Source organism: Urocitellus parryii, chromosome 2, assembly GCF_045843805.1.
Source record: "Urocitellus parryii isolate mUroPar1 chromosome 2, mUroPar1.hap1, whole genome shotgun sequence".
Lineage (NCBI taxonomy): Eukaryota > Metazoa > Chordata > Mammalia > Rodentia > Sciuridae > Urocitellus > Urocitellus parryii.
This window is the reverse complement of record NC_135532.1, coordinates 53,048,733-53,068,865: the sequence shown is the minus strand read 5'-3', so window position 1 is coordinate 53,068,865 and position 20,133 is coordinate 53,048,733. Positions and strand designations below refer to the sequence as shown.

General features: G+C 34.4%; 1 protein-coding gene across 4 annotated transcripts in view; it reads left to right on the top strand.

The window, feature by feature from the left end:
- The window catches only part of Diaph3 (diaphanous related formin 3), a 460,724-nt gene that overhangs the window by 264,556 nt on the left and 176,035 nt on the right, over window positions 1-20,133 (top strand). For all 4 annotated transcript variants that reach the window (XM_077792732.1, XM_077792731.1, XM_077792729.1 and 1 more), the window contains one exon: window positions 1,680-1,809. In XM_077792732.1, the coding sequence (XP_077648858.1) occupies window positions 1,680-1,809 (130 nt within the window). The remainder of the gene's footprint in view (window positions 1-1,679; window positions 1,810-20,133) is intronic.

Below are 20,133 nucleotides of genomic sequence, written 5' to 3'. Positions count from 1 at the left end.
AAGTGAATTTAGAGTTACCTTCTGTGTTATTATATTATTCTGTTATTTTTACCTGCATGCAAACTAAAGTCCAGTAACTTCCCCAAGGCTATTAACTCGTTAAGGGTATGTTTAGCATTACTAGGATCATCTTCGCATGCTAGTTATCTAGCTAGTAATGATATATATTTATATATATTTGGCAGTACTCTTTTTAAACACTTAACTGGATATTGTGAAATCTACATTTCTTTTAAACGAGGTATCAAATAATGACTTATGTGTTCTGTTTTTAAAGTGCCAGCAACCGTTCTTTCTTGCTATGGTGCTAGGGTTATCTATTAGCCCTGTGTTCATACTGCTCTAGGCCCATCACTCCCTACTGGCACTTACCAAAGGAAACCCAAAGTAACTCCTGCTTACTGCTCAGATGTTAGCTTCACCACTTCTCATTTCTGATTACAGTCCATGACCACTTAAGATTAGGATTGGTCAACCCTGGTCTTCTCCTCAACCCTATATATTTTTTTAATCCTATATACCCATTGGGGTTCATCTGATCAGCTAACTGAGAGCTCACAAATTGGTGCTCCAACACCAGTCCATTTCTCCAAGGTCTACTCATGTATTCTTAATAAGGACACTGTCACTCTTGAGGGATAGAAAGTTGATTTGTGTCTTCCCGCTATTCCTACTTGCCTTCACTGACATATACACACTTTTTTTTTGAAGTCACTCAGCCTCTTCAGATGTGCCATATTCCTCCTCATCTATGGCTTTGGTTTAGTCAGTGTAACAACACTGTATCAAAATATCTGAGCTATTTAACTCTTAAGAGGGTTTTTAGCTCACAGTCTGGGGTTAGGGGCATGGTGCCTATCTAGGCTATTCTGGTGAGGACTCTCTCAGCCACATCCAGTGTGGTGCATGGCAAGGGCAGGAGCACATGTGGGAACAAGTGTTCACATCACCTGGAAAGAGAGAGACTGACTGGGCTCAGGCTTTCATAGCAATGCTTTTGTGAGAACTACCAACTAGTTGCTTAAGAAATCTTTTAATCTCTAAGGACCTCTCATGAGACCCCCATCTCTTTAATATTCTACCTCCCACGAGGGACAAACCAAGTACAAACCATACCAAGCCCTTTTCAAATGCTATTCTCTCTGAAATATGCACTTCTGAATTTTCTTCTTCCCTCTCCTAACCCCATCCTTCAGAGGTTCATTCAGTTCACATGTTGTGTTGCCCTAAAACTACTTTGTAATTGCTTTTACTAAACTATTTGTCATATCAGGGCAAATGGTTTAAAAAAATAAACAGCTTCTTGCTTCTGAATATGTGTCAAATAATAAATGGATGAATGCCCCATTTATCATTTAGTAATTTTAGGTACTGGTATTACATAGACTTTCAGGTTTATCTGCTTTTCTAGACACGTGACCATTAATTTTTTTTTTCTCAGAAAATGTTGCATCCTAGGTTGAATTAAAGTTATTTCTCATTTACAACAAATATCAATAATTTTGACCAAGCAAGTAAAAAGTACCTTTTCAAGCATTGAAATATTTGTTTGTCAAAAATGGAATTAATTAATTTTACAGCTTATTTCTTATCTACCAAATACAGTATAAACATTATTTGAGTAGGTAGATTATCAAAATACTTCTGACAAAGTTTTGTCTCCCTCTAATTTTCTTTAGCTAAAGGACACAAAATCATCAGACCAGAAAACAACATTACTTCATTTCCTGGTAGAAATATGTGAAGAAAAGTACCCTGATATCCTGAATTTTGTGGACGATTTGGGACATTTAGACAAAGCTAGTAAAGGTTTGTACTTTGGAAAAAAAATACGTTATTGCTCTGGTCTTTAGTTCTAAAGGAATATAATGCTTTTTATTTGTATATAGTTCTCATTTTGTCAAAAACATTTTATGTTCAGTGTCACATTTTAAAAATAGAAAACTATAGGATATTTACTTTAGGACTTGTCATGATTGGAGCTGTTAGTTTAATATATTTGGTAATGAAACTTTATATTTATGAACACATTGTCTTGTGCCTTAAATTTTATGGATGCATGCTAGACTTACCCTCTGCTGCTTGGTCTCCTTACTGTGTCTCCTTTGATTCCATGTGACCCATTGACCACCGAATGACTGTTATATATTTGACCCCAGATGTAGCCATCAGTGTCTCCCTTTCCACAAGATCAAGATCTATTTAAAGTGGAGATCTCATTCCATGAAGACACCAGACTGCCAGAGTCTCAATTCAACCCTTTCTAATGCCCTAATTTCTAACCTGGTTCTAGTTCCTACTAAGGGTCAGAAAGGATAGAATCCATTGTTATTTCTTGGTTATATTATGATTTAAGTTAAAAATTTTATTACCAACTTAAATACCCAGTTTTCATTTATATTTCACATTGGTTTTATGCAAACAGCTTTAATTGGTTTGAAACAATCAATTTGTGTATACATTCTGGGAGACGAGATATAGAATGAGGAGTATCTGTATTCTTTTGATTTTGACCACTTGTTACTAATAATGTCATTAAAAAAAATCTCTGTTTTCTCCTACTTTCTTTTCTTTTTATTTTCATTGTACTCTAGGGATAGGACCCATGGTCTTCCATATGTTCACAAATGATCTACCACTGAGCTATAGTCTCAGCCCCTGCTTTCTTCTTAATGTTGGAATTTATGACCTTAAAGAAGGGTCTTTTATTTTCTTCTACATTCAAATGAATATTCCTTCTTAAGTGCTTTTATCATTCTCTACCTCTTTCAAATTTTTCTGTAAAATGATGCTTATAGTACTTTATCTGCAAAGAGATATTTGATTGGCTTTGATGTTCTGTGTAACTTTATCCCATGATACATATTTCTTGAAGGACATATTTCATACAGCCTATTGGAAATAATTAGCATAGATTTTTAAGACCAGTAATAAGCTTCTTACTTTATTTTTCACTTTTATAGTAATGTTACATGATACTGAATTATTTGCTTTTTACCTGTCTTATATTAAAATGTTTATGAAATAAGAAAATGTCTCTCTCTGTATATATAAATGCATATATGTATACATGTATGAAATATTACATGTATACCATATATGTACACATGCATAGTGATTATCCATATAATGTGTGTGTGTGTGTGTGTGTGTGTATATATATATATATATATATTTTTTTTTTTTTCTGTTTTGGAATTTAAGAAGAGAAATTATACAAATTATATTCTGTTAATATATGTCAGGGTAAAAAGGAATAGAACTGAGTGGGAAAAACTTAGTGGTTATTAAATCTAGCTTTTAACTGGTTGGTTCATTAAGTCAGTGAAATTGACTTTTTTAAAGTGAGACCTTAGACATTTTGGAATATATAAGCAAATGGGATGAAAACAAAATTGAAAGTGAGTAGTGTTGGTGGACATTAAATTTTGTAAATAGCAAGTCTAGCAGATAGCAGTAGTGGCAGAAAGTTCCTTGAAATATAGAGATTTCTTTTGAGAAAAAGATGGTTGAGTAGGTAATAGTGTTAATTAATGTTAATGTTTTCATAAGAATCAGGCAAGTGCTTTTGGGTAGTGACAGTTTACATTTCTGGTTATCATTTTTCATATTTGTTCTAAAACTGAGCAGGGAGCTGGAACATTCTTTAGATGCATTGTTTTTATTGTGAAATTCGTTTTTTTTAGGAATTTTTACTTTAAATTAAGTTCTTGAAATATTTACCTTGTCTCATTTGATTGTACTTAAAATTCTTTAAAAAGGATACTTTAAAAATTTTTTAACATTTATGAGGACTTGCAAGCTTTGTAAATTTGTAATTTGATTTTTTTTCTTTGTTTTTTTTTTTTTTTTTGGTGTTTCAGTGGGGCATTTTGGGACTGGGGGTTTTATCTTCCATCTATTACAGTGGAGACACACATATGTGTATGAGTTAGCAAATACTGCTAATATATTTCACAGGGAGCAGCCAACTTCATATTTGAATAGAAGAAATATTACTGAATTTTTTTAAAATAGTATAGGTGATTCTTGAGTTCTTTCTGTGATTATCTAACCCAATTAATGAATGTGATTTTAGAGGAGTGAATGGAATGTTTTAGATGATATATCTGTGTTTGCTTCGGAGAACTTCATTGCTCTTATGTATCATCATTTGGAAGTTTTCAGACTTGAAGTCTCCTTGGTGAGCTAGCACATGAATTAAAAAGTACCTTTGTTTTTGAGACATAAAAAATCCTGGTCATTAGGTACTCCTAGATCAGCAGGGGTAACTTTCATTGCAACTAAGGAGCTTACCCATATGACAATTTTCAAAATTCTACTTTATTAGGACTACTTCTTTTCTAAGAGATAATGGCTTACAGTTTTTCTGTTGTGTTTCAGCGAAAATATTTTGGTTCATTATTATATTTCTGTATACCATTGTAATATTTCTTTCATGAACTTCTAGGTGTTGAATACAATTTTTCTTGTCTAAATAATTAAAGTTAATTGGCTATAAATGTCTTATTGACCAATTCTCAATAAGCTGTTTTGGTATTAAAATGAAACATTATTTTATTAATGAATAGATAATGACAAATCTTATTTTTTTAAAAAATTTGGTTGTTTTTAGGAGGTTGTATTAAAATGAAACCAAGGTAAAGTTTACAGCATAATGTGGTCAACCCTCTTTTAGTATTATAACTACACAAAATACGTCTATTGTTTTCTTGACAACTCTGAATTTCAGAAATGCCATACTAACCTACTCTGTAAATCATGTATTTAGCCCTTCATTTAACAAGTCTGCACTTGGAGTTATTGTGTATGAAGTTGTGCTGTTTTCTTGTGTTGGTCCAATGTGTAATTTCTGTGTCTGAATGCAACCTCACTGACATCAGGTGTCTGGCCCTAATAACTCCTACCTTTTACTCCCGTATCCTTTACTTCCTCTTGCTCTCTGCTCCCTCTTTATATAGCTGCTGTTATTAGCCTAATAACTGATCCCTTCTCTCTCTTTTTCTACCCATAACTTTCCTAGAGGTGTTCTCTTCAATCCCCCAGGACTAAAAGTCATCATTAATTAGTTAATAACTTACAAATTTATGTCCCAGACTTTACTTCTAAGGTTCACTCTTCTGTGTCCAACATCTTTTGCCATTTCCATCTGCATCTCAAATAGGCATTAGGATCATAATGTACCACAAGACAGGATTCTTGATCCCTACACATTTAATGTCTTCTCAACTTTTATATAATTGAGAAAACCCTTCCTGGTCCCTTCTTCTGATTTTCTTTCTCTCATTTGTCACATCTGAGTAAAATCTTCAGGACCTCAACTCTGCCTGGTAGATTCTGCTGAAGTGAAATCTATGGAAAGGCGCTACTGCATGTAAAATGTTCTTTGGCTTTTTACTTCATCAAGAAACTTAAAGAAGATGTCAAGTTCTTTTTGATGCTTGTTTCTGGTGCTTACTAAGAACCTCACCTAAATTTATGGGTATGCCACCCTTTACTTCAGGATAAATTCATTGGTTAAACTGAAATTCTCACACCATTATTAAAGGACAGTTTCTCTAGTATCTTATTTTTTGTTGTTGTTGAAGTTATTGTAAATGGGGTAGTTTTTCTCATTTCCTTCTCAGAGGATTTGTCACTGATATACAGAAATGCCTTTGATTTATGGGTGTTGATTTTATATCCTGCTGCTTTGCTGAATTCATTTACTAGTTCTAGAAGTTTTCTGTTGGAGCTTTTTGGGCCTTCTAGGTATAGAATCATATCATCAGCAAATAGTGCTAATTTAAGTTCTTCTTTTCCTATTCATATCCCTTTAACTTCATTCATCTAATTGCTCTGGCCAGTGTTTCAAGAACTATGTTCAATAGAAGTGGTAGAAGAGGGCATTCCTGTCTTGTTCCAGTTTTTAGAGGGAATGCCTTTAATTTTTCTCCATTTGGAATAATGTTGGCCTGAGGCTTAGCATAGATAGCCTTTACGATGTAGAGATATGTTCCTGTTATCGCTAGTTTTTCTAGTGTTTTGAACATGAAAGAGTGCTGTATTTTGTCAGATGCTTTTTCTGCATCTATGGAGATGATCATATGATTCTTTTCTTTGAGTCTGTTGATGTGATGAATTATATTTATTGATTTCCTTATGATGAACCAACCTTGCACATCTGGAATGAATCCTACTTGATCATGGTGCACAATCTTTTTGATATGTTTTTGTATTCAATTTGCCAGGATTTTTTTTTTGAGAATTTTTGCATCTATGTTCATTAGAGATATTGGTCTGAAATTTTCTTTCTTTTATGTGTCTTTGCCTGGTTTTGGGATCAGGATGATTTTGGCCTTATAGAATGAGTGTGGAAGTGCTGCCTCTTTCTCTATTTCCTGAAGTATATTGTAGAGTATTGGTATTAGTTCTTCTTTAAAGGTCTTGTAGAACTTGGCTGTATATCCATCTAGTCCTGGGCTTTTCTTGGTTGGTAAGTTTCTGATACTTGTGAATCAACTTAACAAAAGAGGTGAAAGATCTATACAATGAAAACTACAGAACCCTAAAGAAAGAAATCAAAGAAGACCTTAGAAAATGGAAAGATCTATCTTGATCTTGGATAGGCCGAACTAATATTATCAAAATGACCATACTACAAAAAGCATTATACAGATTTAATGTAATTCCAATCAAAATCTCAATGGCATTCCTCATAGAAATAGAAAAAGCAATCATGAAGTTCATCTGGAAATGTAAGAGACCCAGAATAGCTAAAGCAATCTTTAGCAAGGAAAGTAAAGCAGGTTGCATCACTGTACCAGACCTTAAACTATACTAGAGAGCAATAGTGACAAAACAGCATGGTATTGGCATCAAAACAGACTGGTAGACCAATGGTACAGAGTAGAGGACACAGAAACTAACCCACAAAATTACAATTATCTTATATTAGACAAAGGTGCCAAAAACATGCATTGGAGAAAAGATAGTCTCTTCAACAAACGGTGCTGGGAAAACTGGAAATCCATATGAAACAAAATGAAATTAAACCCCTATTTCTCACTATACACAAAACTCAACGCAAAGTGGATCAAGAACCCGGGAATTAAACCAGAAACTCTACATCTAAAAGAAGAAAAAGTAGCCCCTAATCTTCATCATGTGGGATTAGGCCCCAACTTTCTTAATAAGACTCCTATAGCACAAGAATTAAAACCAAGAATTAATAAATGGGATAGAATGAAACTAAAAAGTTTCTTCTCAGCAAAAGAAATAATCTGTGAGGTGAACAGAGAGCCTACATCTTGGGAACAAATTTATACCCTTCACACATCAGATAGAGCACTAATCTCTAAGGTATATAAAGAAATCAAAAAGCTAAGCACTAAAAAACCAAATAACCCAATCAACAAATGGGCCAAGGACCTGAACAGACACTTCTCAGAAGGGGATATACTATCAATCACCAAATATATGAAAAAATGTTCTTCATCTCAAGCAATTAGAGAAATGCAAATCAAAACTACTCTAAGATATCATCTCACTCTAGTCAGATTGACAGCTATTATGAAGACAAACAACAGTAAGTGTTGGCGAGGATGTGGGGGAAAAGGCACACTCATACATTGCTGGTGGAACTGCATATTGGTGAAGCTAATATGGAAAGCAGCATGGAGATTCGTTGGAAATATAGGAATGGAACCACCATTTGACCCAGCTATCCCTCTCCTCTGTCTATACCCAAAGGACAGCATACTACAGGGCCACTGCCACATCAATGTTTTTAGCAGCGCAATTCATGGTAGCTAAACTGTAGAATCAACCTTAGATGCACTTCAGTGGATGAATAGATTAAAAAAAATGTGGCATACACACACAATGGAATTTTACTCAGCAATAAAGAATATAAAATCCTAGCATTTGCAGGTAAAGGGATGGCGTTAGAGAAGATAATGCTAAGTGAAGTTAGCCAGTCTCCCAAAAATAAATGCTGAATGTTTTCTCTGAGGCTGACTCTTAGCTTAGTGGGGTAGGGAGGGGGAGCATGGGAGGAATAGATGAATTCTAGATTGGGCAGAGGGGTGGGAGGGAAAGAGAGGGGGCAGGGAATTAGTAAGGATGGTGGGATGTGATGGACATCATTATCCAAAGTACATGTATGAAGACACACATTGTTGTCAACATGCTTTAAATACAACCAGAGATATGAAAAAATTGTGCTGCATACATGTAATATGAATTGTATTGCATTCCGCTGTGATTTATTTTTTTTTTAAAAATCAATAAAAGAACAGTTGCTGTAGAACAAGGACTCTTTTGGAACAGCTGAGAATAGAATTAGCTTCTAGAAAAAAAGCAATATTCAGCATGTTATCATAGTGGATTCGCTAATTATTCATTTCTAACCTTTTGTCACCCCATTTTTATATTTTGAGCTCTCAGGAGCATTCCTTGATACCTTATATTTGACTTTTTCATCCTGTTTATTTTATATACCTCTTTCTGCTTTTAAGACTCTGTTTGTATGCTCTTAGCTAGCAATTCTTTGGTCTGACCCAAATAATTGCTGAAATATATGTCCTGATTTCCAATGCCTCATGTGTTTCCAACATTTTATGATAAATGCTTTAATAAATAACAAATGTTTATCTTTATTCACCTACTGTGAGTGCTTAGACCACTTAATTTCCAGGTGGCTGCCACCTGGAAACTGAATAGTGTTTGAAAATTTCAAAATCATCTGCTATAACTAGCAGAGAGAGTAAAGATGTCTATTAACCTTTACTCTAGCCTTCCAAAAATGCCAAGTAAAATTTGTTATCCAGGTTGATATGTATTTTGAATATTTAATATTAGTTATTAATTCAATTTTATTTTATATTCGATGCAGCATGACTCACATCATGATAGTTGGAACCGTTATATCATGGAGGTCAAAGATTGGGGCCTTATGATCTGCATCATTAAGATAAATCAATTGGTGTTTCAAATTAGTTGTTTGGTATTAGAGTTTGATGAAACTATGCTTTAGTTTACATATTTCTGTTTATATAATAAAAATGAAATTAAGTCACAGGATTACTATGTTGGTTGTGGAAATATTTATAATTAAAGATTTTATAGAAGCCAACCCATAGGCAACGTTGCATTTATTGTGTTGTTGGTTAAAAGCAAAAAAAAGTTTCCTTCCTTGTGTCATTCACAAATTCATATGTTGAAGGCATGTTCCCTAATACTCAGAATTTTACCGCATTTGAAGATAGGAGCACACTGGTTAAAATGTAATCACTTCAATCGGCCTTAATCCAATCTTTTTTTTTTTCTTTAAAAAAAAGGCAAAGTTTGGACTCTCAGCCATTAGGAATATATTTGCACAGATGACATATGATGTGAGAGAACAGTGAGGAGGATATCTGCAAGTCAAGGAGAGAGGCCTCAGATGAAAACAAATTGATCAACACCTTCAACCTTGTCTCCATATCCATGAGACTATAACTTTCTACTCATTAAGCATATAGTCTCTTGTATCTGGCGATGGCAGCCTAAGTAATCTATATAATAATAACTTAAGACATTTTTCTTGTTTGCTTGTAGTTCTTTGGCTGCAGACTAGAGTACTTTAAAATTTGTTGACACTTTTTTAGACTAGTTGAGGAAGCACTTGTAGATCTGCAGTGTTGTACGTTCACTAATCATCAATTGGGAATATCAAAGTTTCTTCTATGCACTGTCTTTTCCACATGACTTCAAAGTATGCTGTTTTGTCAGTTTTCACTGCTGTAACTAAAAGACCAAACAACTTTAAGGAGGGATAGCTTACTTTGGGGCTCATAGTTTCAGAGGTCTCATTCCATAGACAGCTGGCTCCACTCCTTGGGACTTAAGGTGGAGTAGGATATCATGGTGGGAGGATGTGCCAGAGAAAAGCAACTCAGTCACTCACAGGAGAAAGCAGAGAGAAAGACTAAGCTCAGCACACAAAATATTTACCCTAAAGGCACGCCCTCAATGACCCACCTCCTCAAGCCACAGCCTACCTGCCTATAGGTACCTCTCAGTTAATCCCTGTTGGGATTAATGCACTGATTAAGTTAAGACTCTCATTACCTAGTCATTCCACTTCTAACCTTTCTTCCAATGTCTCACTCATGAGCTTTTGGGGGATACCTCATATCTGAACCATAACGTGCCTCAATTTTTTTTTCAATAGATGTCATATAAATTAGTACATGTGTAAGGAATATTAAGGCATTCTGAATAAGTGTATTCATCAACATACACATTTCATTTTAGTGATTTATCTATGACATATTTTAGATTTTGCTTTAGAATGCATTCATCTACACTAGAGTTTACTTAGTTTTATCTTTTTCACTTTTTTTCTGTGTATCTAATTTCTTTGCTACTTATCCCTGTTTTGCTAGTATAGTGCATGTAATCTCAATATAAGCAAGTGTCAGATTCAAGCCTGTAACAGTCTGAATTATGTGTTATCACATTTCAAATGGGAGACCTTATTTCACTTTATTCATTCTCCTATGGAAATGATGAAAATTTTTGTTGTCTCTGAGCTATGTAGCATTGATTCTACAGGTAGACTATAAAAAGCTATGCCCAGAATACTAGCCTATGACTCCTATGCTATGTCTTATGATCTAATTTGACTATGTGTAGCTAGCCAATGAGATGCTCAAGAATTGGAAAATAATTTTTTCTATTAAAACAAACCAAGTGCAATCAAAAGTGAATTTATTTTAAAAATGTATTTTGCCTATAGGATTTGTATATACTTTTTGTATATATAAAATGATAGAATATGTAAGAATTTTAAGTTAAATTTTAAGTTAACATTAAGTATAAAAAGGTATGATAAAATATAACTGAGTCATTCCCCACGTAATAATAGGATTTATGAAGTATATTTATACTGTATTACAGGTATGGTATACTGGTTGGGGCCACGTATATAAATCCTGCCAGTTTATTTCCAAGGATTATCTATATGTAGTTGGCATCAAAAGTTAAAATTCAAGAATGAGCATAATAATTTTATTGTGCAAATAAAAACTACTTTGGAAAGTAGCTGAGTGGAATGGAAAGAGCATGACCAAAAATCACTGAAGAATTTAGGATTCTGTAGAGTGACATTGAAGAACACTGGGTATGGAGGAGCTACTTGAAGCTAAAGATTGCTTTTTGAGATACTGAGCTAGGAACATTTTCTGAATCTACTGCTGCTTGGGCTGATAGATGATGATGAAGAAGAAAACTACATCAGGAAGACCTCTATATCTTTTTGGAGGTTAACAGACTGAAAGTGGCAACAATACAGCATTAATCTTTTCTAGAAACTAACAGTTTACAGTGTTTGCAGATTTTTGGCCAGCTACAGATTTGAAGTAGCTACTCAAGCTGTTCTGTCAGTGTCACCTATGAGACATAGCTAACATCAAGCAATAGGACAGTATCACCAGTGACAGCCAAGGTCTTGGAGCTCTCTCTTAAGCTGCTCACTGTGAAGCAATATTTACTGCACCTCAGGTTGCAACATGAAGTGGGAAATTACAAACAAGGTAGATGAGAGAAGATTTCAGGGTAGTGCATTCTGAAGGATGGCTTAACATCATAAATCTGTATTTTACCAAAAAAAAAAAATCCTTAGCAATAGATGGAACAAGCACTTTTATGGCAGTCTCCAGACTCTTTTTGGTAGCAAGGTTGACATGTAACCTATGGGAGGAAGAGGCGTGGAGCTAATCATATGCTGCAGGCAGAATTGCCTCTTCTTCTCCAGAATCTGGGTTGTATTTAGGTAGTTTGCAAATCTTGAATTACTAGCAGTATTCGTTTTCCAGGGCTACCACAACCAATTACTACAAACTCTGTGCCTTTAAATAAAGAAGTTCATTCTCTCAAGTTTCAGGAGACAAGAATTTTGAAATCAAATGCTTGGTGTTTCTTGGATTATAGACACATCACCCCACTCTCTGCTTTTATCATCTCACTCCTCCCTTCTCCATGTCTCTGGTGTTGTCACTTCCCCTTATGAGCATCAGTTATTGGATAACATATCACCGGATGATTTTGTCTCAAAATGCTTAACCAATTCTATCTGTAAAGACCCGATTTCCAAGAGAGTCATATTGTGTGGTTCTGGGAGGATGTCCCTCTAAGAGGGATACTGTTTAACCCCTACAGTTGTCCCTGTCATTACTCTTTTTGTGGAGTTAGCACCATCATCTTGGAGGGATTGTGAAACTTTTAAGGAAAATTACATTAATAGGTGTAACTGGAAAGCATTTGTCATTAAATTGTGAAACAGTTTGGCTCTAAACAGTTACTGTTTTTAACCTTGTAAAACACCCTTGGTTTTGTGAAAATAGGAAAACAGTTAAAATTCATTTATTCCTCCAAATTTAAGGAATTTTTTATTGACTGGCAATGATAATTATAATAACCCTGATAATTTTAGTTGATAAATAAAAATGTGATCATAATTTTAGATGAAACAGACATACTATGGGGGAGAGGCTGTTATTTAGATTGTAATCTCTGAAGTTAGGCACCTGGGGGTCAAATCCTAGTGTGCGAGAAGTTTGACCTTAAACAAGTTTTTTATTCTCTGTACCTGAGTTTGCTAACCTATAAAATGGAGACAATTTTAAACTTACCTTAGAAGTTTCTTTGGATAAGTAAATAAGTTAATATATACATATAAATATTTATAAAGTTTAAATATCACCTAGTAAGCATAGTATAAATGTTCTCTACATTTGGCATAGTCGTTGCTGATGTTATTTTTCAGTGATTATTTTTTGTTGACAAACACCTGCCTGTGCTGTCATTAATGATGTAGGTAAACATGACTCTATATGAATAATATATCATTATAGAATTTTAACATGTATTTTTAGAAGTTATTCAAATGAATTCCAACTGTGTGTGGCCTGAAATTTATCCAAGCTTTAGACTGTACAACGAAGAATTCTGTAGATTTATGGTATTGAAAAATGCTTGTGCTTTTCTAAAAATTAAACTAGTATACCTGTAGAAAATTATACAGATTTTAAGTGTATATCTCAGTGCAGTTTTACCAGTTGGGCAGACTAGCCTAGGGAATGGAATTTTAAAAGTGGATTCTATTTTTTCTCCTCAGCTTTATCCTGAAACATTCTATTTTCACATTTTGAACTTTGGCATAAGATTTCTTTTGAAAAAGCAGTTCCAGTACTAAACAACCTTTAAGAACAATTGGACTCCAGCAACTCTTTAACTACTCTGAATTTTAGTTTTTCTAGGGATGTCTGCATGTGATTTTTTGCTTTTTAGCAAATTTTATAGCCCAAAAATATTACAGAATGCCATATGGAAATATGAATTAACTTATGACAAATGATATATGTGATAGAAACATCTAAAACATTGTTTATTAACATTCATGGGAGAACCTCAAGAAAATAGGATCTTGAATAATCTTTCCCCTTTCCTCAGAAAGGTTATCTTTAGGAAAGATTTCAAACTGATCAGATTTGTCCTTTAAATATCAATGTCCTGTCAGTGTAATGGCAATTTCTCAGAATCTCCCTTTCAAACTATGGGTTTTATGGAATGTAAAATTTTGCTCATTGATTTTTTTTGTTTGTTTGTTTGTTTTGATGCTATAGGGAGTAGACTCTTCTTTGAAAACAGTTGATTAAGCTTTTGCTGCTTGACAGGAACTAAATCAGGAATTGTATTAACAAGGATCAGTCCTTTACTGAGTGTCTCTTCTATCCCAGGCATCATTTTGGGTATTGGATAGAGCTGCGAACATAAAAGAAAAATCTTCTCTGTCTTAATTTGGTGGTTATAGAACTTGAATCACAGAAAGGATCTAGTGCACATGACATGGGGTTTCTAGCACTGGAATGCCAAGGCAAGGCAAGGGTCTTTTGTTTCCTGGTTTTGTTTGTTCTTGAGGTTTTAGATTAAGTGATTACAGAAGGTGGCCTTTAAGCAAAAACCTAAGAGAAGCATGGGAGGACAGGGTATTTGAGAGAGGCACATTTTAGGCAGGAAGAGGTAGGTAGAGGTCCCAAGATCTGGAGGTGAATCTGGCTGGAGCAGAGATGGAAAGGGAGAGCAGAAGAAGAGCTTAGGTCAGAAAGGTAACTGGTCTTGTAGTATATCATTGTCCAATGTAAGGATTTTGACTTTACATTGAGATGAAGTGCCAAAGGAAGGTTTTGATTAAAAGAGTAATATCTGACTTAAATTTTTAGAGATTTACTTAAGCCGCTATATTCAGGGAGGGGGGAAAAAACCAGTAGAGAATCTGGTAGGATCAGTAAAATTACTTGGTTGTTAAAATGATCCAACAGAGGCTAGAATGGTAAGAAATACTTAAGAAATGAATGTATTTTGAAATCAGAGTGAACAGGATTTTTTGTATGATCAAATGTGTAGGCATTGAGAGAAAGAGAGGAGTCATGATCAATCATTTATTGAGATGTAAGAACAAATTCAAGAAGGATGATAAGTTATAATTTGAAAATATGAATTTAAAATGCCTATTAAACTTCAAGGAAGTATCTAGATCTAGACAGGAAAAAATTTGGAAGTTTTTCAAGCCCAGTAATATGAAGTACAGTGCTGTTGAGGCTAACCTGGTGTTCAATAGCTACACTTGGAAACTATTTTTATTTGAAATCTGGTCAGTCTATACTTAATACTTACCCTGGGGCACATTAGAAAGAACTAATATCACTCTGTCCAATGCATGTGTTAAAAACCATTTTATAGTTTCTGAGAGAACAACATCTCTGTCAAGTACGTCTTTTTATTTAATATTTACTATGTTCTTGAATATCTTGTTTGTCCAAACGAATTTTCAAATTATTATAGCAAACAAGGTTTTCTTTTTATATACTTCTCCCATGAATATAGTTTTGTCTTCTAGAAAGCTGCCGTCTTCTCTTTAATATCCTCTGCATAGTTTTAGAAAACAAGGCTGCCTGTGTCTTCCCACAGTGGGTGAGGTGGTACACAGAACTGACTGGAGGCCTTTGGTTGGTTGTGCTCTTCATTTCTTCCATCTGCCTTCAGCCTTTTTCCTGTTTCCAGGTCTCATGTCAAATGTAGGCATTTCTCTCACATTAGAATGTAAAAACAACAACACATAACCACCATTGTATATGGTATAGCAAATTAATTAGGGACTGCAAGTTATGGTGTATTATTTCATGGAGTCTCATCAAGAATCAGAACAATGGGAAGAAAGAATGTTTGACTAGAGGAAGTACAGCTACTAGATAAGGATGGCTGGGCATTCACTTACACTGCTTCTTTCAATTTGCTCTTATCTGTTTTGAACGAAGCTGCAATTTATTTTCAGTTTTGTGGCTTTTTTTTATAATCTTGTTTTGTTTTTGTACATTTCTGTCATAATACTTTTATAATGGTATTTTAGAGTTTTGATTTTGTTTTAGACCTACTTAATATTCAGTATTTTAAAAAATACTGGTGAGGTTATTTTGCTCTTCTGATTTTATTATTTAAACTTGTGTTTATAAAACATTATAGCTTTATTAGAATATTCTAGTAAAATTATTTTTTATGGGAGTTTGAAACTCAATAGTTTCACACAAAAAAACAATATTCCTTTTAGGGTAGATAGTTTATTTAATCTAAAATTTTTTTAATATTTATATTTTTAGTTGTAGTTGGACACAATACCTTTATTTATATATATATATATATATATATATGTGGTGCTGAGGATCAAACCCAGGGCCTCGCATGTGCTAGGCAAGCGCTCTACCTCTGAGTTACAACCCTGGCCCTAAATGTTTAAATTGTAATAAATTATTATTTAAACTTTCTTTAAAAGAGTTTCACTGTATTATGTCATGATGTGTAAAATGAATTAGGCATTTCTCAGTATGCTTGTTATGAAAGAATGATCAAAACCTTCAGGAGATATTTAGAGGAGTTTTAATTATAAAGATTACTTAAATGTATATGATTTCTATTCTTTTTTACTGCAAATCTTAGCAGAGTAAATCTTAGGCCATGGTATTATAGAAACATGTATTCATGATTGCTTTAAACTTAAATATTTATAGTTGTAATTTTTAAGTTTTATTCTACAGCTACTTTAGCACCTATGGTGTATAATTATCATGAGGACAACACACTTGAAAAGAATCTTGTTTCTTAGATTTTAATGTCCTAGATATTTATTATATTTTCCCATTTTAGTTTCAGTGCTTTTATCATGAGAGGTTAAAGTTAAATCCAGAATCCATTCCTCCAGCAAACATTTATAGTATGTTATATAACTGAAGGTACAAAGGTTAAATAAGATATGGTATCTTCCCTTAAGGAATTCTCAGCTCGTTGGGAGCAGAAGATCAATGTCAATAGTGTATGGTAGTTGTAAAGTTAGATTCAATTACCAGTTAGGGTGGGTGGTAAGGGCACCTCACCAGGGATCTTGCTGGGTGTTTCAATACTTGTTATAAAGTACAAATAGGAGTAATCCAGGGGTAGAGAACAGAGAAGCTAGACACATTATTTCCAGAATCAGGGTTAGGATGATGGGCAGGAGAAACTACATATGCTGTATATTGTTTTGAGAGTAACTTGATGGAACATGGAATGTAGCCAGCTTGGTTTTGTGTGGGGCCTTTGTTTAGGAGCTCAGATGTTATGTTACCAGTCTACTGGCTTGCTGTAAAACAGGAAGAAACATCTGTAAGTCACTAGGTGCTTGGAAACCCTCATGTACATTCTGATAAAAAAAAACCAGCAGAGTGGATCACTTAGAAGATAGAACATCAGACAATGAAGACAGAGTATTTCAACTTGAAAAGAACATAGATAGCTCAGCAAGTCTACTAAGAAACCATGAGCAGCACATTCAAGAGCTATGGGATAATATCAAAAGACCAAACTTAAGAGTCATTGGGATACAGGAAGGCACAGAGCTCCAAACCAAAGGATTAAGCAATCTATTCAGTGAAATAATACAAGAAAACTTCCCAGACTTGAAGAATGAGACAGAATCCCAAATCCTAGAAGCCTACAGGACGCCGAATGTGCAAAATCATAAGAGATCCACACCTAGACACATTATAATGAAGATGTCCAACATACAGAATAAGGAGAGAATTTTAAAAGCTACAAGGGAAAGGAAGCAGATTACATTTAGGGGTAAACCAATCAGGATAACAGCTGATCTCTCAACACAGACTCTAAAAGCTAGAAGATCCTGGAATAACATATTTCAAACGCTTAAAGAAAATGGATTCCAACCAAGAATCGTGTATCCGGCGAAATTAAGCTTCAGGTTAGAAGATGAAATTAAAACCTTCCATGATAAACAAAAGTTAAAAGAATTCGAAGCTAGAAAACCATCTCTTCAAAAAATCCTTGGCAAAACATTACAGGAAGAGGAAATGGAAAATAACATTGATAACCAACAATGGGAGGTTGGACAGTAAAGGGGGGAAAGTAGTCAAAGAGGATAACAAATCAGGTTTAGTAACATCAATAAACAAATATGGATAGAAGAACAAACCATATCTCAATAATAACCCTAAATGTTAATGGCTTAAACTCACCAATTAAGAGACACAGACTAGTAGAATGGATCACAAAACAAGACCCAACAATATGCTGTCTACAGGAGACGCATTTGATAGGAAAAGATGTACATAGACTGAAGGTGAAAGGTTGGGAAAAATCATATCACTCATATGGACCACGGAAACAAGCAGGAGTGTCCATACTCATATCTAATAAAATAGATTTCAAGCCAAAGCTAATCAAAAGGGATAAAGAAGGACACTTCATACTGCTCAAGGGAACCATACACCAACAAGACATAACAATCATAAATATATATGCCCCAAATAATGGTGCAGCCGTGTTCATCAAGCAAACTCTTCTCAAGTTCAAGAGTCTAATAGACCACCATACAATAATCATGGGAGACTTCAACACACCTCTCTCACCACTGGACAGATCTTCCAAACAAAAGTTAAATAAGGAAACTATAGAACTCAATAACACAATTAACAACCTAGACTTAATTGACATATATAGACTATACCACCCAACATCAAGTTGCTACACTTTTTTCTCAGCAGCACATGGAACCTTCTCAAAAATAGACCATATACTATGTCACAGGGCAACTCTTAGACAATACAAAGAGGTAGAGATAATACCATGCATCTTGTCTGATCATAATGGAATGAAACTGAAAATCAATGATTAAAGAAGAAAGGAAAAATCAAGCATCACCTGGAGAATGAACAATAGGTTGCTGAGTGATCAATGGGTATTAGAAGACATCAAGGAGGAAATTAAAAAATTCCTAGAGTTAAATGAAAACACAGACACAACATATCGGAATCTATGGGACACATTGAAAGCAGTTCTAAGAGGAAAATTCATTGCTTGGAGTTCATTCCTCAAAAAAAGAAAAAACCAACAAATAAATGATCTCATACTTCATCTCAAAATCCTAGAAAAAGAAGAGCAAAACAACAGCAAAAGAAGTAGAAGGCAAGAAATAATTAAAATCAGAGCTGAAATTAATGAAATTGAAACAAAAGAACAATTGAAAAAATTGACAAAACTAAAAGCTGGTTCTTTGAAAAAATAAATAAAATTGACAGACCCTTAGCCATGCTAACGAAGAGAAGAAGAGAGAGAACCCAAATTACTAGCATACGGGATGAAAAAGGCAATATCACAACAGACACTACAGAAATACAGAAGATAATCAGAAATTACTTTGAATCCTTATACTCCAATAAAATAGAAGATAGTGAAGGCATAGATAAATTCCTTGAGTCTTATGATCTGCCCAGATTGAGCCAGGAGGATATAGACAACCTAAACAGACCAATAACAATAGAGGAAATAGAAGAAACCATCAAAAGACTACCAACTAAGAAAAGCCCAGGACCGGATGGGTATACAGCAGAGTTTTACAAAATCTTTAAAGAGGAACTAACACCAATACTTTTCAAGCTATTTCAGGAAATAGAAAAAGAGGGAGAACTTCCAAATTCATTCTACGAGGCCAACATCACCCTGATTCCGAAACCAGACAAAGACACTTCAAAGAAAGAAAACTACAGACCAATATCTCTAATGAACCTTGATGCAAAAATCCTCAATAAAATTCTGGCGAATCGGATTCAAATACATATCAAAAAAATTATACACCATGATCAAGTAGGATTCATCCCTGGTATGCAAGATTGGTTCAATATACGGAAATCAATAAGTGTTATCCACCACATCAATAGACTTAAAAACAAGAACCATATTATCATCTCGATAGATGCAGAAAAAGCTTTCGACAAAGTACAGCATCCCTTTATGTTCAAAACTCTAGAAATATTAGGGATAACTGGATCATACCTCAACATTGTAAAAGCAATCTATGATAAGCCACAGGCCAGCATCATTCTGAATGGAGAAAAATTGAAGGCATTCCCTCTAAGATCTGGTACAAGACAGGGATGCCCTCTCTCACCACTTCTGTTCAACATAGTCCTCGAAACACTGGCCAGAGCAATAAGGCAGACAAAAGAAATTAAAGGCATGAAAATAGGAAAAGAAGAACTTAAATTATCACTATTTGCAGATGATATGATTCTATACCTAGCAGACCCAAAAGGGTCTACAAAGAAGCTATTAGAGCTAATAAATGAATTCAGCAAAGTGGCAGGATATAAGATCAACACGCATAAATCAAAGGCATTCCTGTATATCAGCGACAAATCCTCTGAAACGGAAATGAGGACAACTACTCCATTCACAATATCCCCCCAAAAAATAAAATACTTGGGAATCAACCTAACAAAAGAGGTGAAAGATTTATACAATGAAAATTACAGAACCCTAAAGAAAGACATAGAAGAAGACCTTAGAAGATGGAAAAATATACCCTGCTCATGGATAGGCAGAACTAACATCATCAAAATGGCGATATTACCAAAAGTCCTATATAAGTTCAATGCAATGCCAATCAAAATCCCAACAGCATATCTTGTAGAAATCGATAAAAGAATCATGAAATTCATATGGAATAATAAAAGACCCAGAATAGCAAAAACAATACTAAACAGGAAGTGTGAATCAGGCGGT